The sequence below is a fragment of the Prionailurus bengalensis genome, chromosome A2 (assembly GCF_016509475.1).
Source record: "Prionailurus bengalensis isolate Pbe53 chromosome A2, Fcat_Pben_1.1_paternal_pri, whole genome shotgun sequence".
In the NCBI taxonomy this organism is placed as follows: Eukaryota; Metazoa; Chordata; class Mammalia; order Carnivora; family Felidae; genus Prionailurus; species Prionailurus bengalensis.
In genome coordinates, this window is record NC_057348.1 from 41,447,395 (window position 1) to 41,473,368 (window position 25,974).

The 25,974-nt window shown below is 38.9% G+C and overlaps 1 protein-coding gene across 1 annotated transcript in view; it reads right to left on the minus strand.

Annotated features, from left to right (window-relative positions):
• The window catches only part of CNTN3 (contactin 3), a 247,416-nt gene that overhangs the window by 139,470 nt on the left and 81,972 nt on the right, over positions 1-25,974 (minus strand). Inside the window, exon 4 of the mRNA XM_043587946.1 lies at positions 12,964-13,059. Coding sequence (XP_043443881.1) covers positions 12,964-13,059 — 96 coding nt within the window. The remainder of the gene's footprint in view (positions 1-12,963; positions 13,060-25,974) is intronic.

Below are 25,974 nucleotides of genomic sequence, written 5' to 3' on the forward strand. Positions count from 1 at the left end.
TTAGCCGAAGTCCGACACTTAACCAATTGAGCCACCCAGGCACCCTAAACCTGGTATCATTTTAAATTTCAACTTGCTATATTTAATAGGGAAAAATGTGTTTTAAATAAGGGTGAGTTTCTCTATAAGAGAAACTGATCAATTTTGAAGTTCCTTCCCTACACGATCAATCTGGGTTTTATGCTAGACAGGTACACTCCCTTTGACATGAAACACACACACACACACACACACACGTCTCCACATAACAAAGATAAACAGACCCAAACTACTCAGGGTGAGATGCCAAGCAGTACCCATGAGGATCAAAGGCTAAGCGATCTTAACCAATGCCAGGAGTGGTGCTCAGTTCACGTGACTATCAACAAGAACAGTTGACTGTGGGTGCTAACAACTTTCCCACACCTGGGAAGGTGGATGTTCAGTTATACATGGCATACCAACAACTATGCTCTCTAAGGCAGCTAATGTGAATGAAGAAAAAACTTAGCTAAGAACTGCCTAGTTTATAAATAAATGAATGTTTTATACAAGCCAAGAATTCCATTTCCCTTTCAGAATCTAAATTGTCCTTAATAATAAATTGCAACCACTAAAATACTACAATGCTTACACTTCTCCCATCATGACATTCTTCCATTCCTTGAAATATTCCCTTAACACACTTAAATGTGTATGACTTGACGATAACGTGTCTCAAAATGTTGCTCAAAGACCGTCTGAATCAAAAATTCTCTGGGGCACCTGGGTAGCTCAGTTGGCTAAACACCCAACACTTGATTTCAGCTCAGGTCATGATCTTGTGGTTCCTGAGTTTGAGTTCTGAGCTGTCGCTCTGTGGCGACAGCGTGGAGCCTGCTTGGAAGTCTCTCTCTCTCTCTCTCTCTCTCTCTCTCTCTCTCTGCCCTTCCCCAACTAATTCTCTCTCAAAATAAATTAAAAAAAAAACGTAAAAGAAATTCCCTGAGTCATTTATAAAGGGTGCAGATTCCCAAGAAAGACCCCACATTATTTAGTCATTGAGATCACAGAATGAACATTTTTAAAATTTTTTATGTTTATTTATTTTTGAGAGAGAGAGACAGCACAAGCTGGGGAGGAGCAGAGACAGGAGGAGGCACAGAATCGAAGCAGGCTCCAGGCTCTGAGCTGTCAGCACAGAGCACCACGCAGGACCTGAACTCACAAACTGTGAGATCATGACCTGAGCCGAAGGCGGATGCTTAACCAACTTAGCTACCCAGGCACCCCGTGGAATGAAGATTTTAAACAAGTCCTCCAAATAAAACTTCTCACATAGCCACTAGAGTTCCCAAACAATTCCTTAAGACATGAGATTCTATCTGATGTCTCAGGTCCTCATGTGCATATTTTCAAAAGCACAGATCTACCTAAGTATGGCAGAGACGGCCTAGCCATGCTTCCAACCTGTTCTCATTTCTTCTCTGGCATAGACAGGACTACACAGTCTTACCTCCTTTGCGCTTAGTGTGACCATGTGACTGGAGACCAGTCAATAGAATGTGCACATAGGTAACGTGTGCCATACGGACCTACTCCACCAAAAGCACACAAGTGGCTTCTTTCACCCTTTTCTTTCTGACACCTTGAGGGAGATAAAGGCAGTGACCATGGATGTCAGACATTGTAATGAATGGGCATAAATGGATGGAGCCAGAGAGCTTAATTTGGACCATATCTAAGCAAGAGGTACATTTTGGCTTGTGCTAATACCTTTTAAGGTTTGTTACCATAGGTCTTGTAATCTTAATTAAAACACTAAGTCCATATAAATGCATTTGCATGACAAAGCAAACAATGTTTAGCTCTCTCTCTTGCCAGTGCACAGATTACTTCTTAACTCTTACCCAGTGCTACTATGATGTTTGTTTTGTTTGTTTTTAATGATAAAAAGTACCAACTAATGATCATCCTCAATTTCTGCTTAGAATGTTAGGAAACAAAGCCTTTACCATCCTTGATTTGCACTAAATTAACAACCTTATGTTTACTTAAAGCAGACAACATCAGTCAGAGCTCTGTAATTTTTAAATAAGTTCTTGTTGAAGCACTACCACTGTAACAGCGGATTTAAACTCCCAGCTTATGCATGTAATTTTCTTGATGGGCTTAAGGCTCCTTCTGACTTCTGTCTGTGGGTGGATGGCATCAGAGTGAGGAAAACTGCAGCCTTTAAAGTAGGAAAAAGTGATTTTCTCATTGTACTAGGGAAGACCATTTAGAGGATCTGAGAATGAAATGGGAGGGAGAAGCATGAAGCCATGCTGCTGTGATAAAATCTATGTGGAAATAGTCAGTAGCATCCCTGAGAATTTGGGGAAACTCACTCAGAGACCGCAAATGTAAGTAACAATGAATGCAGTTTTTTCAAATTGTTTTCTACGACCTTGCCTCCTTCCAGGGACATTGTGGTATGTTCACTGCTGACTTCAATCATAAAAGGATGCTGGAACAGCCCAAGGACATTTGTTGAAACATGTAGCTTCTATTTATTATTTTTTAAAATGCTTATTTATTTATTGAGAGAGAGTGCATGTGAGTGGGGGAGGGGCAGAGAGAGGGGGAGAGAGAGAATCCCAAGCAAGCTCCCAACTGTCTGTGCAGAGCCGGATGTGTGGACTGAACCCACAAACCATGAGATCACGACCTGAGCTGAAACCAAGAGTCTGACGCTTAACTGACTGAGCTACGCAGACACCCCTGTTTCTTTATTTTTTATTTTATTTTTCATTATTTACTTTTAAATGTTTATTTATTTTTTGAGAGAGAAAGAGCAAGCCAGGGAGGGGCAGGGAGGCAGAGAGAAATCCCAAGCAGGCTCCATGCTGTCAGTGCAGAGCTCGACGCAGGGCTGGAACTCACGAACCGTGAGGTCATGACCTGAGCCGAAACCAAGGGTCGGAAGCTTAACCGACTGAGCCACCCAGGCAGCCCTCTTTATTTTTTATTTTAAATTACTTATTAGCCTTGTATCAGTGTCATTCCCCTACCCCAGGACTAGTATGGCCTTTACAGTAATGTCCCTTGAATTAGCTGTGAGCCTTTGGTTGTAAGAAACAGAAGACCACCAGAGTGGGAATGCAGTATATATGTCCCTGTACTAAGGTTGGTACATAGCACCCCAGGTCAAGAAAGCAGCTGCAAAGGAAGGCAGGCTGGAGAGCCTGTGGCTAAGGGGTCCTTAGTCTTTACTCTCGGCCCCTGGTCTCCTAATCCCTCACAGGGCTACATCTCTGCTTCACGTGCATCAGCTTTCTTGGCTGCCGAGCCTACTTAATTGAAATAGTCTGCCTCAAACTTTAAAATTCAGAATTCTTTCCTGTCGGGTCAAATACCAAGTTTCCAGAAGAGAGCATCTGATTGGCCCAGCTTGGTCAGGTTCCTTCTCCGGGCCAATGAACCAATGCTGGAACATACTATAGGTAGGTGCAGCCTGTGGAGGCCATGGTTGGGGGGGGTGGGGGGGGAAGTCCCAGGGGAGAGGCAGTCACTGATGCTTGTGCAGGATAAGCATCTCAAAGACATCTCCATTTTGCTATTTCTAAGTGTCACTGTGCTGTTAAACAAGAAACAGCCAAGTCCTTCATCCCTAACCACAGATTAACCAACTCGGAGGGAAACCCAAACATTTTCTGGAACAATGTTCTCCAAAGTGGGGTACAAATATGCCAGGCAAGATAAGCCTCTGGAGTACAGGGAAAAAACACAATAAACCCTCTTTATAGATTTACTTTTATTTAATTTTTATATTTTTCCATAAACTCAAACTATTAGGACTATAGCATATTTTTGTTTAAAAAATAAATCAGACATTTCAAACAAGTCACATACATTATCTTCTTAAATTCTCACAACCTCCCTATAAAGATAAGTTCTGTGATTATTCCCTGTTTACAGATAATAAACATATTCAGAGGTTAGGCAACATGCCCAAAGTTTGTAGTAAGAATTAGAACTGGAACTCAAGCAATCTAGCTCTTAGATGCCTGGCTTGTACCCACTATGCCTCCTAAGTATGTCTGAGGTGGGTGGGGAGACAGTGAGACAGAGAGAGAGGAGGTGTTTATAAACATTTTAAGTATATCACTGCATATATCAAAAGGTTTTGAAGAACACCATCACAGAAGGCAGATAATATGTAAATCAAAACAAAAAACAAAAGTACAAAACAAACAAACAAAAAAACCCCTGAAGCCTGTAATTGTTATGAACATAGGAAAATCTTTCAAAAACCAACAGATCGGGGCTCCTTGGTGGCTCAGTTGGTTGAGCATCTGACTTCAGCTCATGTCCTGATCTCACACTTGGCTCCTTGCAGTCACCGCAGAGCCCGCTTCGGATCCTAGATACCCCCCTCTCTCTGCCTCTCTCCCGGTCATGTTCTCTTCTTCAAAAATAAATAAACATTAAAAAGAAAAAAAAAGCAATAGATCTAGGTCTGAAGCCCAAATCCACTATTGGGCAGCCTTGGACAAATCAGCTAACTCCTTTCAGCTTCAGCTTGTCAATACAGAATATGAGAACTATCCCCTTTCTTGATGTTATGAGCAATAAACCCAGTGTCTGGTTGAAAAATGGCAACTATAACTATTATTGTTATTTCAGGCATAACCAGTCATCAGCAAACCCACTTTTCTCACTTCTTTTGGGACCAGGTCCTGTGGGACAGGTCCTGAGGGCAAGAGGACTCTATTTATCTTTCTATTTCTTACATAATTTCAGGCTTTTCACTTGGAGAGTGGTTTGGGGTAAGCCTCAGCTAATATTGGTTTGAATACATTCCTATCCAGTTTATCAACAATGCTCTCAGTTTTTTTCTCTACTTAATATTAAGATTTGTCAGGTAAATGGCCATATTTATTATAGTAAAATAGCATTATAAGACATAAAATGCCTTCTACACATCAACAGATATTTGATGGATGCATGAGGAAATCAATGGATGAATAAAATGGATGGGTACATGCATGGATGGACGGATGTATGTATGTATGTACATATGTATGTATGTATGGACAGATGGATGGATGTATGGATGGAGGTACAGATGGACGGATGGATGGATAGATGGATGGACATACAGATGGATGTATGGATGGAAAAAAGAATAAACAGATAATAGGCAGACTCAGTGAATTCTCAGATTCTACATCCAAGTACTTCAGAGAAACATGAATGTTCATCTCCATTTCCAACTACAAAATGGATGCTCAGCAATTAAGACTATTCTCTAAAACATATCCTCTCTGCAGAGATCAAAATATTTTGCCTCATCCATATAATAGCAGCTGAAGTTTGTGTGTCAATGGATTCAGAACATACTTGTCTGAATACTACTAAGAATTTGTTAATATTTTGGACTCTTCTAAATGTCAAGTCACATCAGAATTGACATATATTAAAAATCAGTTTTACAATTTGATATATTATTCATTCAGTCTACAGGTGGACTCTCCAACTTTTTGCCATGACATGCTAACCTATCCCCATCTACTCCCCTCTCCCGAGTTAGAAGCAGTAAATTCAGAATGATATTCTATGGGACAGATCCCTATTCCTTAGTAAGCCACCCGTGCACCTGCTTCACCTTGATCTCACAACTTGTGATGGTATAAATGCCTGCGAAGATGCAACTTTTTCAGCTTTAGGGAAAGGGACACCTTTGAATTCTCAGAGCAACATTTCCCAGGGACCAGCGACGCAAATGTGATGGAAACCAAGAAGTCCATTTACATCAACAAAAGTGTAGCTGAAGGAAAAATGACTGCCCAAGATAAAATGGTGTTAAGGTTGCAGATTATTTGCGGAAATTATTCTTTTTGAGTTAATCACATCAAAACACACCAGGTAATATGTTTTGGCACCTTAATGAAGGGTCTAGCCATGGGACACATCTTTCCAGAAAACTCCTACTTGGCACTTTTTCCTCAGGCCTGCCCCATCTCAGCTACCTGAGATGACTTTTGTTTTTCAGTCTTGGGGAAAGGAAGGAAAAGAAAAAAAAAAAAAATAAATAAATAAACAACCAAAGATGTTGATACAGAGGGTGTAAATCCCATGCCATCTGGTTATGTTGCTCACAGTTCTCACCTCTGTCACACCAGGATTTTCAAAGTAATTTTTAGCATCAAGTCACTTCATTTCACTACCTGCTGTTTGGCATCTCACATTGTCCTCTGAACATCCCAAAGGCTGTGTTGTTGTAAGTGGATGGCAGTGTCTGGGGCTGTCATTTCAAGAAGAGCATGCACGCAACAAAGACATGGGAAGCTGGATCAGACACCAAACACGGCGGAAGACTACAACCTATTCTCTGCTCAGAATAAATATCATCGGCCATCTTCGGACAAAAATCAACTCTTTATTAACATGCATGCATGCAAGAACCTGATCAGCCTATCAATTCCCGCTTCATTAATATTTATCATGATGTGCCCACGAACTAGTCTTGTAACCTTATTTATAATAGGGTAATTTTTCTGGTGCATTTGAATTTCTAATGATTTTGTAGTGATACCAGTAATGGCATGGTAATTACACTAATTCCCAGCTAATTTTCACACTGTTGATAACTAGATTGATAATTAAGCTATAGATAATCCATGCCCAGTCTCTTATTTCTGACTTGTCAATTCCTAGTCTTCCAACTAATATCCGAGGGGATGCTAATTCCTCTTGCCTTGGAGAGGTACTAGATTTTTCTGTAGAGAAGCCAATGAATAGGAAGTGGCAGAAAATGTCACAGAATGAGTAGAAGATAAGACTCCTCTCAAGTGACAGTGACCTGTGTCACTTAGGAGTTTTATGGACTCCTAAGAGAAAGTTCTAATTGTCACCTACCATGAAGCAGTTTTTCCTTCTTATTGGCATCAAATAAATGGTGACTGCTCTTAAGCAAAGCACCCTCAGGTTGCTGCCACTTTCTTATAAATTATCTGCATTGGTGAATTAAGGGAATATAAATAATATATGCAGTTTCCAAGCTTCGGTACCCTGATTTTGGCTCTTTCCATGTTTAATTCCCTAGCCTATTTTGGAAGAGTATTTCTGATTTTTATCCCAAGTAAACAAAAGACAATAAAAAATTTATTGACAAGAGAAGAGATTTTACCATCATTTTACTTGGGCCAGTAACAGAAGAAATAGAAGCCAGAAATTAAAAAAAAAAAAAAAAAAAAAAGGTAAGAACAGCTACTGCGACCTTCAATAAACAGCTGTGCAGTACCTTTACAGATCACATTGCTGGCTATGGGAAAAACACAACTGAAACCCAAACAAAAGACCTCTATGACCTCCACACTACGAAATGAGGAAGGCCTTTCCAGTGTAGGACGCTTTAGACTCCTGAAGTGTCCCCGTGGAAGAAGAAGGCACAAAGCAGTGTGGGAAAAGATAAAGCTGCATACTGCATCTGTCGATGATTTAAAAATGCACAGCACACTCTCACTGACATCTCCTTGAGCCTTGTTATGTTCATCTTATTGTGATCCAAAGAGGAAAAGCATCATCACACTCAGAGATCTGAGGCATTCCCAGAAGGGTTTTGCAGAAACTAGAACACCCAACGGATGATGGATCCCGTCAACACCTAAGGTACGTCATATCATGTAATTTAAAGTCTGAAGTCTGTTCTTGATGTGAGGTTCTCGATGAATTCTTAGATCTAAACTAAAGTCAAGTTCGAGGTTAGGCTGGCCTTTCACATCACACCTGGGAGGTTAGAAGTCAAGACAGAAAACCATGATTGCTTCTTATGCTCGGGACTCTGGGACCTTCATTAAAAAGGACAGCGCCCTAACCCCTAGGACTTAGGAAAAAAGAGTATTTTTAAACAGTTTTTATTGTTTGTTTGTTAGTTGGGTTACTTACTGATTGACTGATTGATTGACTGATTCTCAGAGAAAAAGACAGAATGTGAGTGGGGGAGGGGCAGAGCCAGGGAGAGAGAGAATCCCAAGCAGAATACATGCTGTCGGCACAGAGTTTGACATGGAGCTTGATCTCCTCACTAAGAGATCATGACTTGAACTGAAATCAAGAGTCTGAATCTTGGGGTGCCTGGGTGGCTCAGTCAGTTAAGCATCTGACTCTTGATTTCAGCTCAGCTCATGATCTTACTGTTCATGAGCATTAGGTTCTCTGCTCTCAGCACAGAGCCTGCTCCAGATCCTCTGTCTCCCTCTCTGTCTTCCCCTTCCCCCCCTCTCTCAAAAAGAAATAAACATTAAACAAAAAAGAGTCAGATGTTCAACCTGAGCCATCCAGGCACCCCATAAAAACAAGAGTTTATGAGACATTACATATAAATCTGCTTGAGACCAGGAAGGCCACAAAACAAGGGAATAAATCTGAGTAAAGAGCATCTTGAGAAAGACTCTAGGCTTGAATGGAAAAAAAAAAAAGTGATGTCCTCAGCGGGGAGGTAATATTTTGGTTCTGAAGTTACAAACCTATTCCAGTGTTTGGGCCAAGAAACTGGGTAGGGAAAAGGGAAGGAGTGAGGGCAGAAGTAGGTAACAGGAGATCCTCAGGGACTCCACCTAATGGAACAGACAGGGTAGGGTGTTGCTATTCAGAGTGTGGCCCAAGGACCAGTAGCATCAGCTTCAGAAGAGAGCTTATTAAAAATGCAGAATCTCAGGTCTCACACCAGACCCAGTGAATCAGAATCTGCATTTTATCAAGTCCCCAGTTGATTCATTTGCAAGCAAAGTCTCAGAAGTACTGGACTGGAACATACCTCAGTTGGGCATTTGGTTGAACTCTGGAGAGATTTCTGCTCAGGAGATTTTGGCATTGCTGATCTGTTGTGCTCACATAAATAATGGCCTTGAATATTAAAACAGAGCCATTAACTCTGCTGCATCTGGTATGAAATGTCAGAAGCCCTTGGCTTAGGATAGCGACACTTTCACTGAGGACTCTGTGCCTTTGTACCACCATCATGTGGAGAATGGCAACTGGGGGTTGCTTTAGGTTGTGCCAGAATAGAAAGAGGCCCGGCCAGGAGTCAGCCATTCTACTTCCTCAGAGTTCTATGATTTTAGGTAGACTGCTTCCTCTCAGAGACACACTTTCCGAACTCCCAAATTGTAGCCCTAAACAACACCTGGGAGACTCAGGGCTGAAGCTTACTTTCTGGCCTCCTGCCTCATCTGTCATTTATAAACACGAAGGTTGGGGCGGGGGGGCGCCTGAGTGGCTCAGTTGGTTAAGCGTCCAACTTCGGCTCAGGTCATGATCTTGTGGTTTGTGAGTTCAAGCCCCACACTGGGCTCTGTGCTGACAGCTCAGAGCTGGGAGCCTGGGAGCCTGCTTCGAGTTCTGTCTCCCTTCTCTCTGCCCCTCCCCCACTCATGTTCTGTCTCTCTCTCCCTCTCAAAAAAATAAACATTAAAAATATTTATAAACAAGAAGTTTGGGCTCAAGGCATTCAGGTATTGGCTGGGTGAGAGCTGAGCCTCCTGGCATCTCCAGGACTGAAGTTTCTGACTCTACCTTAGATTGTCACTCATCCAATTCCTCTTCATACTTTTAATCAAAGGAATCTCCTGCCAGATGATTTCCACAAAGAGCCACCACACTGTTTAGCATCTAAGTAGCACTCCGTGAACAGAGTTGCTGTGACTATGTCTGTTGTTTTTACTATTACGATTATTATTTGCCATTCTGAGCCTACTATGTCAGGGTATTCCTCAGGTAGGGAATATGGTGGATGAGTAAGTACGATGGTGTCTTTAGTAATTAGAAAATGACAACACAATTAAACATTTCTGGCCATGGAGAAGGGACCAATAAAAAATGAAAAAGGGGAAGTGAATGAAGGTAGAGCAGGGTGGTAAGACAGAGAAGGGCAAGTGCGTGTCCTGTAGAGTCACAGAATGGGCCACGAATGCCACATATCACATGTTCTGATAAACCCTGGTGTCGTAGCTTCAGTTGTTTTATGCCCTGCCTCACAATTTCCACTGAATAAAACTCCCTAAATCAATAGGCGATAGGAAGAAGAACTGATTATCAGCTGTTCTGGCTGGAGTTCACTCTCATTTGTCAGTGCCTGCACCGTTCTGGGTGGCACCCAGGGCATATTGGTTGTTAGATGCTTATACCTCTAGAAACAAAGTTACTAGTGATTTCTCAAAAAAGCATTTATGACTGACCAAATCTTTAAAAAGGATTCCTTTATTCATTCCATGAATGGGTTCATTTGTTCAACCAATATTTACTGTCTACTTGTTATCAACCAGCCTTTTGTGGCTTAGCAAGTATGTATTAAATTATTTTCACATGTGCTGAAGAAGGTTGCCTTCCATTGGGCACCTGGGTGCAGAACAAAGAGCAACTTGGACTCTGTCTTCAAGGAGTTCACCAGCCAATGTGTCAGGGCAGTGAATGTAAATTGTTGAGTATCTTAGCATTAGTCAGACTTGGATCAATGAGAATCCTTTTTTTTCAGCATCTAACTCTGACACTGTAGCCCTCATCATTTTCCTGTACAATCTAGCACTAAAGAAGGTATGCTTCTGTTCAGTTCTTTACAATTCTATGCATGGTCTAGGCTCTTGAGGGCTAATGTGGCCTCTCCGGGGAAATTTCTTTCCTTCTTCATCTACAAGCCTACTTGACTTTCACAGTTAACCCAACCCATGTGCTTCAAACATAAAAAGAGAAATACATGAAGTCACCAATAGTTCCCCAAGTGCATGATATTAGAAAAGAATTCATCTTCTGTAGCATGTCTCATGCAACAGGTTAGTCAACTGAAAGGTCCCTCCTTTGTTATCACTCAGTCAGGATCTTAAGTCAGGACAACATTTCCAAAGCTCCTCACAGACAAGATTCTCCAGTTGTTTTTTATATTCATTTTAAAAAATAAATTTATTTTGATACTTCCTTGGTAGGTGTACTTCTAGCCATTGTTTCTAATACATTGCCTTGCTTTTTCTCCTAACAAAACCCTTCTCTTCTTTTAGAAAATGCATCTTTTTCATACAAGTGCTTCTCAGTAGACACAGCTGACCCTGACCCTCTGCTGCAGGAATAATCTCTTAAATAAGGTTAATCGGGTTAAAATCAAGAGCCATTGAACAACAGGTTGTCTGCTTCATTAGGATCGCTAGCATTAAGGACCACAACATCTTGGAGTTAAAAGAGACCACCTTTGCCACCACAAGGAGTCTACATTACATAGTATCAACGTTGAGGGAAGCAGGGCCATGATATCCAAAGAAAGGACACTTGTTCATAAAACTGGCTGAACCTGTGGCTCCAGCAGACTGGGAGACTAGGTTCCCAGGGAGGAGACACTGAGATAGAGTTTGGGATATTTTTATCAATGATAAAAGCTTATAAAAGGAAGGAAACAGGAACAGGACTGGGAAGAGAAAGAAGTCCAAGTGTGATGTGGCCCAACAATGCCCCTTACATCCTGGCAGCAGGCTCTGGAAGACTGCCCACCAAAATGTTGGGCAGAAAAGGCTGACCCTTCAATCCTTCCCTGATGAGTCACCAGATGTGGGCTCTCAAGACAGGGGGTAGATTATGGGCAAGTGACTCTCTATAGTTGAGGAGATTGAAAGGGAGTTGAGAGTTAGAGGCTATCCACTGACTCCACCATGCACAGTGAGGCAGTAAGTCTTTCCAGGCGGTGCATCTCTGTGACAACCACACAGTTCTACTAGAAGCCAACTTATCATCCCAGTGATGTGGGCCAGTAAATTCCCTATTTTCTTCAAGTGGGTTTGAGCTCAGTTACTCTTATTTGCATTCAAGAGACTCTGTTTCCCTTCAAAGTTAAAATTCCTCTGTAACTTCAAGATTCCAGAAAATATATACTACTCAAGTACTTTGGGGAGCCGATGTAAACCATTCCCCCAACATCATGGCAATCATGTGTGCTAATCAAGCCCTCCAGCTGGCTCATACATTTCAAGTGATCAGAGAGTGATGATGGCAAATGTTTGTTTCATTGGACTGAGGGTTTGATGATTAAAACTGGCAAGTCACTGGGGGAAAAGGACTTTGGTTTGTATGTCACAAAACAAATAAAGTCCAACATATTTTCATTTGAATAAACTTCACCACGATGAGAAGAAGACTTCTCAGTTTCGCCTTTGGCCAGAAAGATTCTCTCTAACCTGTTTAGCTCTCAGTAATTCCCATCCTCTCAAGAACAGAATTGTTTGTGTCTTCAAGAACAGTGATTTATACATTAATAATGCCCTCTCTATTCCTGTAAGTGACCAAGTTTGCAATAGTGAGCACAAGAGCAAAATAAAACCAACACTCCAGGCTCTTGCTAGGGAGCAATGCTTATTAAATTATTTTCAAATGTACTGAAGTTCATTTTCACTCTGAGTTTTTAGCAGTATTTCAATTTATAGCAATGTAGCATAAAACGTGCAACTCCAACGCCCCAACGAAAATGACGTGAATACGCATACACATATTATTTTGATATATATATATATATACATACACACATATATCACATGATACAGAGGCCCAATGTCATATATTAATCATGTTGAAGTGTATGTATGAGACACAGAGAGAGAGACACAGGAAGAGGGGGAGAGAGAGAGGTAGGGAGAGAGAGAAGGGGGAAACCATAAAGACTCTAATGTAGGTCATGTTCTAGAACGAAATAACAAATGATATGGTGTAGAAGCACTGTTCAGCACCATTAGGTAATTGAAACAAACTTGATCTCACTTCCCTTTACAGCACTCCTTGTTGAAATAAATTATGTTTATAAACTTCTCGGGATGGACTATCTTTTGTATAGTTTCTTATATTCCAACTCAGCTGACAGAATCCAATACTTGGGCTATCAATTTTCTCAGGGTAATTTAGGGAAGCAATAACAGTACATATGCTGTTGGTCTTGCACTGAAACTTAGTCAATGAATATAAAAAAAACACAAACAGACCACTTCTCACCTCCGGAGTGTGGCGGCGGGCCACAGAGCAGGACGACTCCCTGGCCTTCACGCACAGACACTGTACTTCTCATTTTGGTTTTAAAATTTTCAAGATCTATTGTGAAAACAAAACAGAAAGGAATTTCAGAAAGAACAATACAAATTAAAATGTTAACACAGAGCCAAACCTTTCTCTTGCACGATAAAACCCTTTGTCAGGAATCTCAAGAGGAGAACATTTTCTTTGAAAAGGAATATTGAGGGTTTTGATTTATTAATGCTTCTTTGAAATCCAGCAATACAATAAAAATATAAACTCACTAATCCTGTGGTGTTTTAACAGTGTCAGATGGCCTAAGCTACCCCAAAGGACAAATCAGGTATTAGAATTAAGTAATTAGAAAATATGACTCAAAGACAGAAATGAAATATCTTGAACCAAAAATATACACGAACCAATATCCACATATGCCACAGTGATTCATCAAATCATGAAGACGTTTAGCTTTACCTTATAATGAAAGCCAGCTACTCATGAATTTCTCTCCCCAAATACTTTATTATCAGTAGCCTAAAGAAATTTTATCCTACCTACAATTATTGCTGTTATTTACAAAAAGAATTGAAAATAATCAGGTTCTGGATACAAGTCTATTTGTTCTAAGTCTTGAAGGGTTCTATACAGGATATGCATCACCTGAAATTACCATGCAGGTTGAATTCAAAGGATAACAGTATATTAAATCCACCTACTCCTTTTTATTTGTAGTTGTGAAAAAAATGCAAATAATTTTTATAACTGCCCAAAGACTTTCCCCCCCGAATTTTTAATAGAGGAATCGAGGAAAATACTATTATGACCACCAGTGATTATGTTTAAAAATTGTTTAATTTCTTCCAGTAACAATCCAGGAAAACAAATTCTGATTCTTATTCTCCAGCATAAATTACAGAATGGAGAAAATTTCATTGGCTCATTTTGAACAAAACTTAAGCCTTTTGGGGAAATAAAAAGCATGAAAAAAATCTACTGTTTCTTTGAACCCAAAAACCGTGAATTCCACTTTTAATATACTCAATGGTGTCACTTTCTGTATCAGAACAATTGCACCGTCAATTTGTGAAAGAATACACTCATTTCCTAGCTCATAAGTGTTCATATAAATTGCTTAAGTGGTGAGGCAATATGTGTATTTCAGAACACGACCTGGAAAATTTCAACTTTGTCTTGAAAAATGTAAAAAGTAAAATAATTATCTTCAAATGGATAAAAACTACAAACTGTAGGCAGTTATGAATATTCTAAGCACTTAAAATCAGCCCATCGGAAGGAAATAAGAGGGTCTATTTGCTTCATTTTAATGTTTCTGAAAAATAGTATTAAACTACTAGGTTTAATAGGCATGGGATAGGTTATAGGCATGGAATAAAGCTATTCAGCAAAACTCACTATGTACGCCCATAAAAGAAAAAATTTTACATCTGGACTTATTTTAACCAGAAGTTACCCTACAAAAATGATATGACAACAGAGCATTATATTATCTTCAATGTGTAAGTAAAATGCAACATAATCAAAACATGAAGCCTCCTGAAATATACCTGAGTTGGAACTGCAAAATTGTACCATCCAAATATTTCCCAGTGACTAAACAGGGGAGTACTTCATATCAGAATGTAGCCTATATATGGAAAAATAATATCCAATAATGATTTTCTGGCAACCAAGTATGTATCATCATTTCTTATTTCTTACCCAATTATTGTTTTATTCTGTTACATAAATTCACACCATGGAAGTGATTCACCCCTGGTTTTAGCTGGAATATGCACAAAAGGATAAACCAGTTCTATGGAAACTAATAACGTCTTTTTTCCCCAAAAGGTAAAAATCCCTTTTGCCTAAAGCACTGATACTGTGCAACAGATGAGCCCATTGCTCTAGACCCTTGCATTGAAACAGTCTCTATGCTACACGTGGACAAAGAACATTACTTTTTTTGATATCTGTAGCCAGTTTGTGGAGCACATACATCAGGGACAGCAAAGAAAAATGCCTGTACTGGCTTTAACATGTTTTCCAGGGCTTTGTTGCTAGCAAACTGTGACTACAATGAAGTTTTGTTTTCTTTAAAACACAATCCTCTGAATTCTTACTTTATGTTACTCAAAGTGTGGTCCAGGACCACCTGCATTATTATCACCTACGATTCTTATTACAAATGCAGATACCTGGGAAATTGCTTAAAACTAGTCAAGTTAGAAGGAGATCTGCAGTTTTAACAACCTTACTGGCTAAAGTTTGTGCACACAAAATATAACTTTGTGGCTTCCTATTAAGATGTACTAAGTTCAACCCAGATTAAGTATCTTAAAACATATCTCACATTTTTTGGAGCATATGAAAATGCCCATGGGATAAAGAATCTGTTAAACATCCATTTAGCAGTAGGGATAAAAAGTGAAGCTGTCACTAACTGAACAAGTATTCACTTAAGACTTCAGCCTGCTGCATGCTAGGTTCTGAAATACCAATCACTGGGGCTTCCTTTCAAAGAGAGCCCTGTGTGGTAAGAGCCTTGAGACCAACAGCAAGAACCTTGCTCTTCTGGTGGTAAGTACACAGAGGAACAAACCTTCAACCGAGAGACGGAAAAGATGCCTTGAAAGAGTAGCAATCAGCCAGTCAAATCCAGGATAGGGTGCAGAGGGTGGGGGTGTTGAGGGGGACATTCTGTTCAGACAGAGGAATCAACAAAGGAAAACCACTGATGCAAAAGACCACCTCCTTCAAAATACAGCCAGATTCCCACCTTTTGGGGGTAACACTAAGGACTACAGAGATAAAGGAAGCATAAATGTCTGCAAAGTTTTAGATTACTGAAATACCTATTGGATGGTTACATGTGTAACCCAAACTCAAGGATGCCTGTAGTCCATTCTTGGCAAGAATTGTATTAGGACAACTCTGCTTAGGAGTCAAAATAAACAAAAACTAAACCCAGAATTTGTTAGTAGAAATAGTAGATTAAAAAACATCTAAGAATTTTATTTTTGTCTCCTTTCCAATTCTTGCAGACTCTGAAATTATTTTGGAGTCTCTAATTAGCTGGACTTTAAAAACAAACTAACATGATAGAAGAGCATCTAAAAGAAGTACAGTTAACATCATATTTGATGGTTCAGGACAGAATGCTTTCTCCCTAACATCAGGAATATGACAAGGATGTCCATTCTTACCACTAATATTCTAACCACTGCAATATTGAAAGGAAAAGAAATTAAAAAGTATACAGTTTGGAAATGAAGAAATAAACCACCCCTGTTTGCAGATGACATGTCTAAATTAAAATCAGAAGTAATCTGTCAAAACAAAAACAAAACAAAACCTCTCAGTATAAATCAGTGAGTTAAATAGGTCAAAGGATGCAATTTCTACATACAAACACTGAGCATGCAAAAACCAAAATTAAAAACACAAAACTACTCACAATCATTCAAAAAAAATTAGATCCTTAGGCATACAGATAATAAAACATGTGAAGGATCTATACACTGAAAAAGACAAGATACTGAGAGAAAACAAATGTAACCAAATGGAGAGTCATACATACTGTGTTCAAGGACTGGAAGTCTCAACATAGTATGAACTCTGCAAATGATATGCAATTAGTATTAAAATTCCAGAACATTTAAAACATTTGTTCTCTTACTTTTTGAAGGTACTGGCAAGCTTTTAAAAATTTTACATGTAAAAGCACAGGCCTGAGAATAGCGAACACCGTCTTCACTGAGAAGAATAAAGTGGGAAGAATCACTCTACTTAATACTAAGGTTTATTTTATAGCTACAATGATCAAGACACTGTGGTACTGGCAGAGAAATAGGTACACAGGTCAATGGAACAGAACAGGCTAGAAATAGACTCATATAAATATGCTCAACTGATTTTTAACAGTGGCAGATGCAATTAAATGGAAGGAGAGCCTTCCAATTACATGGTGACAAAGCAGCTAGACAACTATATGCAAAAAAAAAGAAAAAAGAAAAAAAAAAGAAAAAAAGACCTAACCTTCACTCATATATAAAAATTAACTCAAAATGAATCATAAACTTAAATGTAATATATATATTACATTTATATATATAATTTATATATATTACATTTATATATATAATATATATATTATATATAACATATTATATATATTACATGTTATATATGCATACATATATATATACACACATACACACATACATATATACACACATATATGTATATATATGTATATATATGTGTGTATATGTATATATATATGTATACATATATACGTATATACACATATATACACATATATATACACATATATGTGTATATATATTACATATTATATATATATTACATATATATATTACATTTAAGTTTATGATATATATATGTGTGTGTGTGTATATATATATATATATATATATATATATATATATATATAAACTTGGAGAAATACATAGGGAGAACATCTTTGTGACCTACAACTAAGCAAAGAGTTTTTGACAACAAAAGACCTAACAAGTACCTGGATCATTAAGGGAAGACTGATAAATTGGATTTTATCAAAATTAAAAACTTTTGCCTTAGGAAAGCCCATGTAAAGAAAATGAAAAATCAACTACAGAATGGGAAGAATGTTTGCAAACCACTTGACCAGGAAGTGAACAGTACCAAGAATAAATAAGTCCTCACAAAACTCAGTAATAAAAACCTAAAGTATTCAGTTAGAAAATGGGCAAACAACCTGAACAGACACTTCCTTGAAGAGAATACACAGATGGCTAATAAGAATGTGAAAAGATGTTCAGGAGAAATATAAAGTAAAACCTCAATAAGACAGCACAGCACACATATCCGAGTGGCTAAAACTAATAAACAGTGACAACACTAAACCCTGAAGGTTTAGGATGTGGAGAAACTGGATCACTTGTACTTTGCTGGTGGGAATGCAAAAGGTTACAGCCTTTCTGGAAAACAGTTTGGCAGTTTCGTATAAAACTAAACACACAAATACCATATCATCCATTTATCCCAAGAAAATGAAGACATACCTTCACACAAAAATCTGTACACAAAAGTTCATATAGCTTTATAGGCAATAGCCCTGAACTGGAAATAACCCAGATGTCCTGCAATGGGTCAATGGTTAAACTCACACTGGTAGATACATATCATGGACTACCATGCAGCAATAAAAAGCAGTGAACTACTGGGGCGCCTGGGTGGCGCAGTCGGTTAAGCATCCGACTTCAGTCAGGTCACGATCTCGCGGTCCGGGAGTTCGAGCCCCGCGTCGGGCTCTGGGCTGATGGCTCGGAGCCTGGAGCCTGTTTCCGATTCTGTGTCTCCCTCTCTCTCTGCCCCTCCCCCATTCATGCTCTGTCTCTCTCTGTCCCAAAAATAAATAAACGTTGAAAAAAAAAATTAAAAAAAAAAAAGCAGTGAACTACTGATACACCTTACAACTTGCGTGGATCTCCAGAATTATACTGAGTGAAAAAAAATCCCAAATAATCCTGAAAGGTTACCTGCTGTATGATTCCCTTTAGATATTAGTTTTTAATTAAAATAAAAAACTGGAAGTAGAGAGCAGATCAGTGGTGGCCAGTGTTTGGGAAGGTGGGAGCAGGGAGATGGGTATGGTTATAAAAGCATTGTCAGGGATACTGACTGTAGTCAGATACACAAACTACACAAGTGATAAAACTGTATAGAACTACACACACACACACACACACACACACACACACACACACAGATGAGTACATGTAACATTGGGGAAATATGAGTGAGAAACAAAGAAAAACAAAGAAAAAAATCCAGCTCTCCATATTTCATTTTATTTTATTTTTACTCTTCCTCCACACACCCCCCCAGTCAGATATTCCAAAGCTCTAAGCACACCATGGGGCCAGTATCTCCAAGGCTGGCATCAAAGGGAGATGTGTAGAGCCAGGAAAGAAGTACACACCTTATTCAGAATGCTTTCCCATCCATTCACCTGGATCATTCCTGGAGTATAAAATAACTACCTTGATGCCTGTCTGTTAATATTCTAGATTGAGCAGATTTTCCATGGACTTCTCAAGGACTTTACTTTTTAAAATGTTTTTACCGTTTGAGAGAGAGAGAGAGAGAGAGAGAGAGAGAGAGCGAGTGAGCACAAGCAAGGGAGCGGCTCAGAGAGGAGACACACAATCTGAAGCAGGCTCCAGGCTCTGGGCTGTCAGCACAGAGCCCGATGGAGGGCACTCCACGAACTATAAGATCATGACTTGAGCCGAAGTCGGCCGCTTAACTGACTGAGCCACCCAGGTGCCCCTCAAGGACTTTACTTTTAGGCTGATCTCCCCAAGCTGTGGAGAGGAAGACAAGACCACAAGAAACCAGTGATACATACACAGAAAAGACTGGGGTGACTCTGATTTTCTGACAATCTTGGGCTCAGTTTGGAATCTGATTCCACTTGCTGTATATTGCGGGTGTTGCTTTCTCCATGTAGATTAATTCAGGTAATCACCTAGCAAGCAGAATGTGAAATGTCACTGAGTATAACCGCAGGGCTACTGTGCACAAGTGTACCTCTGCGTGACTTAAAATGAGTCAAACAATGGCTTTGTTTCCTACCAAAGTCAGTAAGGGAAATGCAGGGTTAAGCCAAATTAAATGAGTTTCTTTATACAGAATAAGTCAGAGACCTTAATATAAAATACACACTCATGAGGTCTACTAATGTCAGATGGGAATTGAGCATCCTAAACATATCTGACCAAAGAATTCTGTGTAGAACATTTTACGGGAAAGGCTGGAAAAGGCCATATGTTGAATTAGGTACACATATGTGCAATTGGGTATGCCATAAATACCAAAAAAAAAAAAAAGATGCCAATAAAAGACTGAGAAATAAAACAAACCATTTTCTTCCTAAGAGGATTAAAATGAAGCATACAAGTGGCAGTATGTCGGAAATTTTGGCCAGCTGAGTAAATAGCCTTAACACTTAAAAATTTAGACCTCTGCCTCCAAACACCTTAGGATCATTTGCACTTAGAGCGTGAGAACTATTAAAATCATTATCATTGAAAGCTGCAAGTGAACTTTACTAGTTGTGTAACTCAATTGTATTTGATGCTATGAGGTAAAGTGTTACCTTTTCAATTAAAACACAAAATATTACCCAGTAGTGATAAATACATTGTCAAAGGAACACAGATAGGCAGAGTAATAGTACCGTGCATAATGTTTTAAATGAATTTAACGTTTAATGTTTAATGTTGAAATGCTTAGTGGTTGGTAGTTACCAAATTAAATCACTGCCTAAACAGTGTAAATGATGAGACTGTCTTTGAAAGAATCAGATAGCTTTCAGTAAAAGAAAGCTGCTCACTCATATACAAAAGCTACAAAAACAAAAACAAAAACAAAAACAAAACTCAATGAAAACATCTGGAAAGGCAATAAAAATCAAAATTGCAGTTCGGTTAAGGTTTTCATCGTCATCTCTGTGGTACCAGGTGTTATAAATAAAGAAGAATCTCATGCAATGATTCAGCTTCTACTATCAAGGGTAGAACTTCATTTAGTTGAAAAATCTCATTAAAGCATACTCCACTCTGAAAAGAAAAAAACAAAAACAAAAACAAACACAAACAAACAAAACCCTGTGTTTCAGTGCATGACCATGAGTTTTCTTCCTTTTTTCCGACACATGCAGAAGCCTCTGGAAGATCGCCCAAATCAGAATATTAAGACACAGCCAAATGACTCTCTTACCATCTTCAGTGTCAGCAAGTCCACAACATAACCATTACTTCCTGCTCTATATCCCAACTCCCAAATTCAAAGTGTCTCCTCTTATATTTTGTTGCCTTTCTTATTTAATATATCAGTCCGGTTCTCAAAACATTTAATCAACTATGAAGTCTCTACGGGAAAATTCTACCATGGCAACATTTGTGTCTTAGGAAAATAAAAATGTTCCCTTATGTAAAAACAATGGCTTGTTCAACAAAGGTCGTAGTGTCTTTGTTTTGTTTCTGCAAAAGCAGGGCCTCAGGTGATCTAGTGTGTGTGGGAGACAGTCTCAGGAGGTAGGAGGGAGGGAGGGAAGACAATGAGAAGGGGCTACTGGAGTCCAGGAGGGCTTGATTGCATAAAAGCTTCCAGTAAGCTGATGGAACGCCTTGCGGAACTGCCATTTTGCAAGATGGGAGTCTGGGGCATTTATACACAGGCTCCCAACTTCAACAATGGAGGGTTCCCCCACCCCACCCCAGGGGGCAAGAATTCCCCCATACTCATCTGAGCATGCATTAGCTCGATGCATTAGGTCGACAAGGGAGTGTCGACCCTCCTGCAAATGAATTAAGGTGGGCAAAGAGGATGTCATATTGGGTCCCAAAAATGTCTACTGAAAACAGATTTTCTTATTTAGAGCCTGGCCTTTTAAGAGGTTTTAAAACAGGTGTGCATTGTTAGTTTCCAAGCAGACCTAAGTATTCAGTATTTTCTAAGCCTACTCAGGATATAGGGATATAGGGAGGCACTTAGTAAGATCTTAATGTCTTCAGGAACTGTTTAGTTTTGTTTTTTAAATACAGCTTGGGAATTTTGGCGTCAAGGGTGAGACCTCAACATCCTCTCTAAGACCATCCACACGGGTGTCTCCCAGTGCACCTTCCCTCTGTCTCCTATCACCCCAAGGCTCTGGAACCCCCAACTTTCAGCCACATACCCAGAAATAACAACAAACTACTAAGTTTTTCCTGAACACAAAATGCTGGTCTAGTTAGTCAAGCAACTGGTGTTCCCACTTCTTCATGGGTATAGCACACTTTTATTCATCTTCAAACCTAGCTTGAGCCACATAACCCTTTCTTGAAACTCCTGAAAATATCTCCAACCATTTTGTCTCTGAACTTCCCATACTTTTGCATTTGCTCATCCTGTCCTATTTGGGGGGCTGTGCTAAGTAAGGTTAGAGCACTATCATTTTTACCTTTACTATCCCTGGACAGTAGCATATTTCTTGGCATTGTGTGGGTCATCGATAGTAGTTTAAAATGACTTAAACTGTCTTTTCATTAAGTCACCTTTCTTGGAATCTCCATAGCAAGTCTCCCAACTAATCAAAGCTTCTGTGCCTGTGCTGTAGACTTCTGAACTTTTTGTCACGGAAGCTTAGGGAAAGAATGCAGGAATAGGAACACGAGAAACATGTCTTTGCTCTGTCACAATCAAGATCCGCGTGACTGAAGGAGTATCACTTCATTGCTCTGTGCCTTTCAGATTTCCATCCAAAAAAGTGAGGACAACATCTGCCCTTTGAACTTCACAGGTTTTTTTTTTTCTTAAAGGATCTCTAGCATCACAGATGTGAAAGTCCTGTGAAAAATGAAAAAGACTATAGAAGTGCAAACTCTTCCTATTCCTTCTCAGTCTTTGGTTTTATACCTCTCCCTATTTCAGTCTCTCTCATGCCTCCTCTATGGTCTTAAACATTCACGCATAACCCCACCTGGAAAACAAAACATATCTTCCAGGGACCCTCATACTTGACTTTTTGAAACATCCCTCCACGCTCTACCCTGACCATCTGCTTCCTCCGAGTTTTAGCTTGCGGTCAACTTGGGTTTCTATCTTCTGGAGTTCGACAAACCCAGGTACAAATCCCTTCTCTGACACTATCTGTTTGACCTGAGGCACATCATGTCACTTGTGTCATCAAGACGGTAATTTTAAACACTTATCCAGCAAGTATTAGCAGGCTGTTTCACTGCCCAGGCCAGCTCAAACCCGACTTGTCCCTGTCCTCATCTAGCCAAACCTACACCATGCGAGCCCAGCCAGAATTTTTCCTTCTCCTTTGAAGCCTTCCACAATTACTCCCTTTTATCTATATTTAGTCTTTTGCTTTTCATAGGTATGACCCTCTCCCCAGGAACATCATAATTTCTATTGTTTGCCACTCGCAATTAATGGGGTAGTTGCTAAGTAATATTTGTTAAATTCAACACATGAAATGAGTCTCAAAAGCCCCTGATCTTTGGTATCCGTGGCCATCTGAGGAGAACAGACACTGAGACTGTTTATAAGCGTCACAGAACACTTGTCTTTAAGATACACCTGATTTCAGGGGTGCTTGGGCGGCTCAGTCAGTTAAGTGTCTGACTTCAGGTCAGCTCATGATCTCGTGGTTTGTGAGTTCGAGCCCTGTGTTGAGCTCTGGCCTGACAGCTCACAGCCTAGAGCCTGGAGCCTGGTTTGAGTTCCTTGTGTATGTGTCTCTCTCTGCCCCTCTCCCACTCGTTCTCTCTCTCAAAAATAAATAAACATTAAAAAATTAAAAAAAAAAGATACCTGTGATTTTAGCAATGAATATATGATGTTACATTCTATACTTTATTCATCATAGGATTAATAAAAGTAAAAACAAACTGGCACAATGCAGTAACTCTCCTAACACTATAGGAAAAAAAAATCAAATATGGAAACCTTACACTTATTTACAAATGTTAATTTTTTAATGATTCACTCAGCACCATTTCTACACTAACAGCAAGGCTCACAGGTGAGGGGAGTACCCTTGCTACATAGAAAGAAGCTAATTAGGTTTATTTTTTCTTTAATTATATGACCACCGCATACTGAAAATTCTCGTTAAGAGAAAGAGACATCAAAGGTTACTTATGGATTGCCTGAGAAAAATATTTACCCAATTCAATTTAAATGGAGATTACTTTTTAAAGGACCAAAATGACTTTAGATGTGCATGAACCTCTAGAGATTCATGTATTTTATCTCAAATGATGCTCAAAAAAAAAAGTGAGATAGGCAATATATATCATTATTCCCAATTTTTACATGAGCAAATCAAGGCTGTGAGAGGTTAGATTTTGCCCAAAGTCACACTGCTAATTAAGTGTCAGAACTAGGCTGATGGCACATCCTCTGATTTCTAATACAAGAAAAAAAAGGCGGAACGTCACATCCAAATTAAATTTGAAGCTTCTGACTCTTTGTCAGTCTTTAGAAAGTCTACCTTAGGAAAGTGAAATGAATAATATTTGCTCAGTTTGAAAGTCATACTTAAGGTATGTCCATTCTTTCAATCATTCACTCAATTATCCCACAAATCTTATTAAGTGCCTACAAGGCTGTGAGGGAAAAGATGTGTTCCCCTGGAAAATGCCAGCTGGTTCCTTGACCACAGGGTGTCTTGGTTCCCTCTTTCTCAACAAATAAGAGGCCCATCCGTCCAGGAATCCCTTGGGAGTCTGATGTAGGGATCAAAGGCACTGATCAATGAAACAGGGCTTTCAAAATGTAAAGGACAGCACCATATTTATATGTAAATGCTCCCTTGAGGTATCACTCTCTGCAATGTTATGTAGCTTTAGGTTTCTTCAAAATTATTATTCACTGTTGTATGTAGGGTGTAGTCACTGTTTATTTAGTACCCACCTCCCCACCCATCCTGCCTAGAAAGTGGCCTTCACAAGACTATAGACTTTCTTCTGCTACATTTTTCTATCCTAGGCACATAGAATGGTGTTTTGCATGTATTAAGTATATAAAGAGATGTTATTCTATGGTTTCAATAAGAGATCTCACCCTTGCATATCTCTGTATCAACCTACAGAAAACAACAGTGGGGCCTGATAGTATCTTAGAGCACTACCTCGCACAGTTCATTTCTGTTGTTTCGCAGCAGATCTCTTGAATTATTAACTTTAAAGCCTACAACGCAAGTAGCTAGGAAAAAAATCCTCCCACAAAATGTAACTGTGAAGTTTGAAGAAATGTGTATATTTCCCCCTAAAATAAAATTAAAAAAGGAAAAAAAATAAGAAAGAAATGTGTGTATTTTCCCCTAAATTTAACACTGGGTCAGACTTATTGTGTCATGTACCTCAAAATCAAAACTTTTACAAATAAAAAAGGCAGTAACTTACAATAATGGGGAATACTAAAAAGTTACATTTTTAATAATGATTTATTAAATTTATGAGGCCTTTAAAATTTTAACCCAGAAAAAAACAACCTATTATAGCTATTTAAGAAAATTAAGGCATGTATTATTTTGTCATTTTAACACTATACCCTAAAATAAACCGAAGCATAATAGATGGATATAAATATTATGATAACCTGCTTGTTGCCATGGAAACACCACTATCAGTGTATCTCTGAATATGCATTTGCCTGTTTCTCTGGCTAAGCAAACACACACTCATACTACTTGTTTTCTTTGTAAGTTACATCCAAGATTCAGAATAAGCAAAGAACACGAATGCAATTTTGTACTTCAGAAATGCATTACACATGATACTAGGTGACACATGGATCCATTAGTCTAGTAGACTCCCCACCCTTTCGTACTTAAGGAGCCCTTGAAAAAGGTTTCTGGTTTAAATTTTTAAAGCACAAAAATATACACAAATTAGAAAGCAATTAGGGCAAATGTGCTGATGCACATGGTAAAATAAAGTGAAAATGGGACAAATGTAAATATAGTTATTGTTAGAATAAATGTGCCAACTTATTAAATGAGTGATATATTGTACTTTGGACCTGTTTGTTTATTAAAAGTGCCAGAAATCATGAAGCTAGGAGGAGAAATGCACTCCATCAATCCTATATATGTTTCTCTCCATAATAAATTCTCTTTTGCGTTTAGCTGACGCTATCAATTAGGTTACCATTCTCTTAGAAAATATTGCCCTATGGGTATATATTCCATAAGCTTGAGTTTTTAAACAATGAGGTCTCTATATTTCTGTTCTACTCAGTGTTTTCCTTAATCATTACATAATAAGATTGGCAGCTTTTGTAGTAAAATAGATGGGAAATAGATCTGAATTCAGATTGCGGAAATAGAATAGAGAGGAAGAAAGAGATTTTAGGAATACTTCCAAGAGATAAAGTTATGCAATTGATAATGTGTAGCAACATTGATAAGGAAGAAAAGAAGTGCTAGAG